We start from the raw sequence: 6,939 nt of genomic DNA, 5'->3' as shown, positions 1-6,939 counted from the left end.
AGAAAGCCTTTGACAAGGTCCCTCACCAAAGGCTCTTACGTACATTAAGTTGTCAAGGGATAAAAGGGAAGGTCCTTTCATGGATTGAGAACTGGTTAAAAGACCGGGAACAAAGGATAGGAATTAATGGTAAATTCTCAGAATGGAGAGGGGTAACTAGTGGTGTTCCCCAAGGGTCAGTCCTCGGACCAATCCTATTCAACTTATTTATAAATGATCTGGAGAAAGGGGTAAACAGTGAGGTAGCAAAGTTTGCAGATGATACTAAACCGCTCAAGATAGTTAAGACCAAAGCAGACTGTGATGAACTTCAAAAAGATCTCACCAAACTAAGTGATTGGGTAACAAAATGTCAAATGAAATTTAATGTGGATAAATGTAAAGTAATGCACATTGGAAAAAATAACCCCAACTATACATACAATATGATGGAGGCTAATTTAGCTACAACAAGTCAGGAAAAAGATCTTGGAGTCATCGTGGATAGTTCTCTGAAGATGTCCGCGCAGTGTGCAGAGGCGGTCAAAAAAGCAAACAGGATGTTAGGGATCATTAAAAAGGGGATAGAGAATAAGACTAAGACTATATTATTGCCCTTATATAAATCGATGGTACGCCCACATCTCGAATACTGCGTACAGATGTGGTCTCCTCATCTCAAAAAAGTTATACTGGCACTAGAAAAGGTTCAGAAAAGGGCAACTAAAATGATTAGGGGTTTGGAACGGGTCCCATATGAGGAGAGATTAAAGAGGCTAGGACTCTTCAGCTTGGAAAAGAGGAGACTAAGGGGGGATATGATAGAGGTATATAAAATCATGAGTGATGTGGAGAAAGGGGATAAGGAAAATGTATTTACTTATTCCCATAATACAAGAACTAGGGCTCACCAAATGAAATTAATAGGCAGCAGGTTTAAAACAAATACAAGGAAGTTCTTCTTCACGCAGCGCACAGTCAGCTTGTGGAACTCCTTATCTGAGAAGGTTGTGAAGGCTAGGACTATAACAGCGTTTAAAAGAGAACTGGATAAATTCATGGTCGTTAAGTCCATTAATGGCTATTAGCCAGGATGGGTAAGGAATGGTGTCCCTAGCCTCTGTCTGTCAGAGGGGGAGATGGATGGCAGGAGAGAGATCACTTGATCATTGCCTGTTGGTCCACTCCCTCCGGGGCACCTGGCATTGGCCACTGTCGGTAGACAGGATACTGGGCTAGATGGACCTTTGGTCTGACCCGGTACGGCCGTTCTTATGGTCTTATGATCACAAACAGTGCGCGCCCAGCCAGGCCATCCCTGCGCCAATCCTGGCTCAGCCCAGGCCCCAACCCATGGCTGCATGGCCAAGTCAGTGCCCTTCAGCCCCCGCCCTCCCCAACTGCCTGCAATAGCAGTGCTGCCCTCCCCCCCCACGCTCGCCTGGCTGGGACACTACAGGTCTGGAGGGACAGGGACCGGGGGGGGGGGGGGGGGGGGTGGTCACAGGCAACCAGAGCCACTCAGTGACTCTGTGCATCACCAAAATCTCCCGGGACCTGGGTAAGGCGGGTTTGGTCCTTGGCATAGCACAGCTCACAGGCCTGAAGCCTCCCTCCCACCTTGTGGGGTGCACGACTATGTGCCTCCGGGGCACCAAGGGAGCAGGGGATGGGTTGGGAGAGGGCAGGAGGGGCCATGGACTGTGCGCAGGTTGAAAGGAGAAGTTAGACAACCCCCAACCCTCATGAGTCATGGGTCTGATCCCCCGCCACGGTCACCCCTGGTCTGGGCCCTGATCCCCCATACCCCTCCGGGACCTGGGGCAGGTCCTGACCTGGCACTGGTCTCTCACTGTCTCCAGCTGGTGGGGGGGGGGGGGAACTCTGAGCTGTAAGAAAGGCATGCCAATCCTTTCTTCTGTTTATTCACTCCCATCACGGTCTCCTCATATCAGACAACACTACTGCCGTTTCCTATATCAACAAGCAGGAACGTGATGGGCCGCTCTATGCACAATCTCTGCAATTGGTTCATCAATCACCAGATTCTCTTGTCTGCAGGCTGTCATCCAGGGACACAGAATGTAGTCTCGGACTCGATCAGCAGACGTTTTGCAATGCCCACGAGAGGGAACTTCACAATTCAGTAGTACACAGCATCTTCACCTGACGGAGGACCCTGACCAGAGACCTATTCACATCACAAACTAACAGCAAATGTACCACATACTGCTCCAGAGGAGGCCTCGGTCACCACTCTCAGGGTGATGCTCTCCTGCTCTCTTGGTCAGGCCAAATCAACTACGCCTTCCCGCCTCTACCTCTCCTGCCTCAGGTACTGCACAGGATCTAACAAGACAACGCAATGGTCATTCTGATCGCACCCTGTTGGCCCACGCAATTCCGGTTTCCCAATCTCCTCCACATGTCATTCTGCCCACCAATTCCCCTCCACAACTTCCCCGATCTCCTGACCCAGTACAACAGCGAGATCAGGCATCCCAATCCACATGCGCTGCACCTCAGAACATGGTATTTGGATGGCCATTTGCTTTAGCCTGCACATGCTCTCCTGCTGTGCAAGACATCCTCTCCAGCAGCAGGAAGGACTCCACTAGGCAATGTTACTGAGCCAAATGGAAACGTTTCTCATCTTGGGTCTAACAAAAAGAACTTCTGCCTGAACTGATGGGGATCCCCCTGATCCTGGATTATGTTCTGTCCTTGAAGTCATCAGGTTTTGTCTCAACTCTTTGAGAGTCCACCTGGCAGTGATTAGCGCGTTCTACTGTCCAGTGGAAGGTTGCACTGTCTTTACACACCCACTAACCACTAGGTTTTGGAAAGGCCTCATCACAACCTCTCCCATCCAAATGATCACACCCCAATGATTACCTGAATCTAGTTCCCTCCATGCTAACGGAACCACACTTTGAACTGTTACCATCGTGCTCTGTCCCTCCTTTCCATGAAAGTTGCTTTCCTTGTTGCTATCACTTCTGCGAGAAGGGTTGGTGAACTTGAAGCTATGATAGAGGACCCGCCTTTTATAGTGTTAGAGAAGGATCATTTCCCTACATCTACACCCCAGCTTTTTACCAAAGGTGGTCTCCCAGTTTCACATCAATCAATCTATTCACTTACCTATTTTCTTCCTGAAACCACACGCATCTGCAGAAGAACATCAACTCCATTCCCTCAATGTCTGATGAGCTCTGGCCTGTTGCTTGCAGAGAACAAAACCAATCAGGAACGCCCTTAGGCTGTATATGTTGCAGTAGCAGAAAGACTCGGGGGGTGAGCCATCTCCACCTAGAGGATCTCTAAATGAATTTTGGGTTGCATTTCACCCTGCCACCAACTGTCAGGCCTACCTATCCCCACAGGGGTGCAGGCTAACTCCACGAGAGCTCGGGCTTTGACCATGGACTCCCTTCAGTTAGGGACAATGTAGAGCGGCTACAGGGAGTTCTTACACACCTTTGCAGCACACTGTCTTAGTGCAGGACTCAGTGGCAGATGCCTCCTTTGGATGGCAGTTCTCCACACAACCATTCCTTCCTCATCCTTGCACCCTCTTCCGACATAGGTACTGCTTGTTAATCACCACCAGTGGAATAATAGGGATCATCACTCGAAGAAGAGGTGGTTACTTGCATGAAATTGGAGGTTCTTTGAGATGCGTGGTCCCTATGTGTATTCCACTTCCCACTCTCCTTCCTCTCTGCTACGCATCTGTCGTGTTGGAGAAGGAATTGGCGACACGGTCCGGTTCGACTCACCCTTTATCACCTCGGCTGGAAGCGCAAGGTGAACCAGGGCGCATGCACGGACCAATGCACACTACTTTCAAAAGCTCTGATTGCAGGCGCATGGTTCGCATGCGTAACCCCTCAGTGGAATACAAACATGGACCACACATCTCAAAGAACCTCCAGTTATAGGTAAATAACCTCCTCTTTCAGTAACTATCAGTCTGTGCTGGATTGAAACAGGGCATAAGTGCTGAAGGTTCCCTTCAGCAAATGATTTTTGGGGAGTTCTGTGGCCTCTTACTGTGACTCTCTGAACTTAACCATAATGCCTAGCACTAAGGTTCATGCCAGACTCATCATGCTTCTGTGTGCTGTTAACATTAGCTGGGAGGCTTTGTCTGCTAGCTATGGCCCAGTTCAACACTAATGCTGCCTTCTTGACTTCACAGGATCTGAAAATAAAGAACATGGGCTCGTGGGCAAGCTTGGTCCAGAAACCCCTCACGACTCCATCCTCCACAGCAAAGTCCTCCAGCGATAGCTTTGAGCATTTCAAGAGGGCAGCGCGGGAGAAGGAAGAGCGGGAGAAGGCGCTCAAAGCTCAGGCAGAACAGGTGGAAAAGGAGAAGGAGCGGCTGAGGCGGGAGCAGGAAAGGATGAGGTGAGAGGCCTGCACATCTGTATTTCATTGCTCCTAAAGCTGGTCTCCCCAGGGTACCGAGGTGTGTGAATGGGGTTATGTCCCCATTGGGGACAGTCGCTTCCTCTTTTTGCTTCACTTGTCAGCTTGGTGCCTTGGAGCCACTGCTGATTCATTGGGAAAAGACAGGTTTTTCAGCATGATCAACCAGAAGACAGTGAGGGTAAAGCTGTCTCCACTGCCCTTTTGAGGGGTATACCAGACATGGCCCTGTTGTCTAGGCCACCTTTTCTCTAGCTCCCTTGGGTTGTACCTGGGCTCTGTTAGCCTAGACGCGTGGCAGCACTTACATGCAGCAGTGCAGGAACTCTGAACATAATCAGTGGGTGTAATATAGCCACCGCTTCCATGGTGGGCTCACGAGAAGATGGGCTCCTTGCCCACTCAGGAGCCAGTGCAAGTTGTAGAGTTCCAGCATCATACTCTGTTCACAGTTCATACCACTGAAGTATCTGGGTGTGCCAGCTGGATAACAGCTGCGGTTTCCTCCTTCTCTAGCTGACTAACTGTACTGTTAAGCAAGAAGCAACATGAGCAAGAATCTCTTGATGCACTAAGCACTTCCCATTCCACAGCGTGGGGGTCGCAAAATGAGTGGCTTAACTATGCAACAAACTCCACAGGGAGAAACCCCTTAGCTGCCCATTCTCCAACTGGGATCCCCAGGGAGCACTTGCTGGGGGAGATGGCTGGACACATGGTGCTGGCTGCTCTTCCTCGTTTCCAGTTGCTACCTGGCATTAAAAATGTAATACATTGAGTCCTTTCCTGAGAGACTTCACTATGTCAGTGATTGCTGGAGTTCCCACAGGAAGGTTATAGGATCACAGAGGGGAGGCATCCATGAGACGCTCTAAGGTGCCACAAGGACTCCTGTTCTTTTTGCTGATAGACTAACACGGCTGCTACTCTGAAATCTAAGATACGGGTCACACTAGGAACAAGTTTAAAACAGCCAAATCTGAGACCTCCCTTCCCACTCTCCTCAAACAGTCCTTCATCACAGCAATGGTGAGCCAGCCCATGGATGGAAGAAGGACCCAGCAGTTTAAGAAACTTCTATGCCTTATGGGGTTGCACAAAGCGCCCCACCATTCTAATGACACTTTTGGGTCTTGGCAGGAGTCGTGATGATGAGGATGCCCTGGAGCAAGCTCGCAGAGTTCAGGAAGAAGTCCGAAGACGCCAGGAGCAGCAGCAGGTGTCAGCTGCAGCCTCTGCGCCCCAAGCACAGAGCTCTCAGCCACAGTCCTCTCAGTCTATGCTGGATCAGCAGAGAGAGATGGCCAGAAAACGGGAGCAGGAGCGAAGGCGCAGAGAGGCGGTGAGTGGGGTGGGGGGGGAATACTGGGCACTCTGATGGGGGGCAATTTGAGGCAGATGTTCAGGCAGTGAGCTGAGTGACAGAGCATCGCTCTGCACTTTAATTGATAGTCCTAGAGCATGCTGGGTTTATCGGCCGGGGTTACAAGCAGGCCAGAGTGCTTTTGCTGGGATGCTGACCCCTTGGTGAACTGAGTGAAGACTCCCAACTTGAACAGATTGGCAGACAACTGTGCCAGGAGACTTAGGTCTTTTATAGGGCAAAAGTACTAGATTATACCAGTAAAAAGTTTAGGTAGCCCAGCAAAATCCCTGGCCCCTAATGCCACCCATTGAGTCAAGTGCAGCATCCCTGCAATGTGCTCCCGTGAGCATCAATCCTGCAGCCTTTGTAATTCTCCAATCTCCTCTCCCCCTTCAGATGGCAGCTACTATCGACATGAATTTCCAGAGCGATTTGTTGGCAATATTCGAAGAGAATCTTTTCTAATAGCGCCTGGTTTTCTTCTCCTGACTCTTTAATTTCCCGGCGAATCTTTGACTCTCCATAGTGTTCATGGCGGCTGGGAGGGGGAGCATTCCTGCAGCCCTTCTGCATGTCTGACCAGTGCAGATCTTTCAGTCGAGGCCTCCGAAGGATCAGCACAGTCTGCCTTACAGTTTGACTTTTGCCCCCCCCTCACACACTGAAGAAAGACCGACCAAGACAAGCCAACTACATACTAGGTTTGATTGGACATGCAGCTGCTGGGAAGGGTGCCCTGATCACTCGACATTCTCTATGCCAAACGTATTCACAGTATATCCAGGACTTCATGTTCTTCACACCTTTTCTATCCAGAAAGGTTCTAAGTTACAGAATGTCTATGAATAAACAGTGCTGTGTCATGACAGCAAGAGATGCTCTTCACTGAGAGGCTGCCTATGGGAGTATCCTGGCAAGAATGGGAGACCTGGGGTCCAGCTGGGAAAATACACAAGCTGTGTCTGGTCCTTTCATCACTGGCTTTGCCTTTAACTTAACTTCCCACAAGCCTTTAGCTGGGAGCCATTCTCTGTAAGTGTTCGCTTGTGAAAAAGGGAATAGTACAGTGGAGGTGTCAAGTGAAACTGGCCATTTGAGTGAGGTTTTTGTTTTAGCATTGTGTGGAGGTCCGGGAATTGGAGCTAGACTACCAACCA

The 6,939-nt window shown here is 49.8% G+C and overlaps 1 protein-coding gene across 1 annotated transcript; it reads left to right on the top strand.

Annotated features, from left to right (window-relative positions):
• Positions 1–2,149: 2,149 nt before the first annotated feature.
• Positions 2,150–6,939, top strand: LOC135977192 (bromodomain-containing protein 4-like; the record flags this gene model as incomplete). Its single annotated transcript, XM_065576526.1, has 4 exons — positions 2,150–2,314; positions 4,184–4,395; positions 5,557–5,758; positions 6,179–6,939. Coding segments are annotated over 4 exons (648 nt in total), but the record flags the coding sequence as incomplete, so codon positions are not given.

The sequence above is a fragment of the Chrysemys picta genome, chromosome 22 (assembly GCF_011386835.1).
Source record: "Chrysemys picta bellii isolate R12L10 chromosome 22, ASM1138683v2, whole genome shotgun sequence".
NCBI classification, from domain to species: Eukaryota; Metazoa; Chordata; order Testudines; family Emydidae; genus Chrysemys; species Chrysemys picta.
Note: the sequence above shows the minus strand (reverse complement) of the source record. Positions and strands in the feature narration are given on the sequence as shown.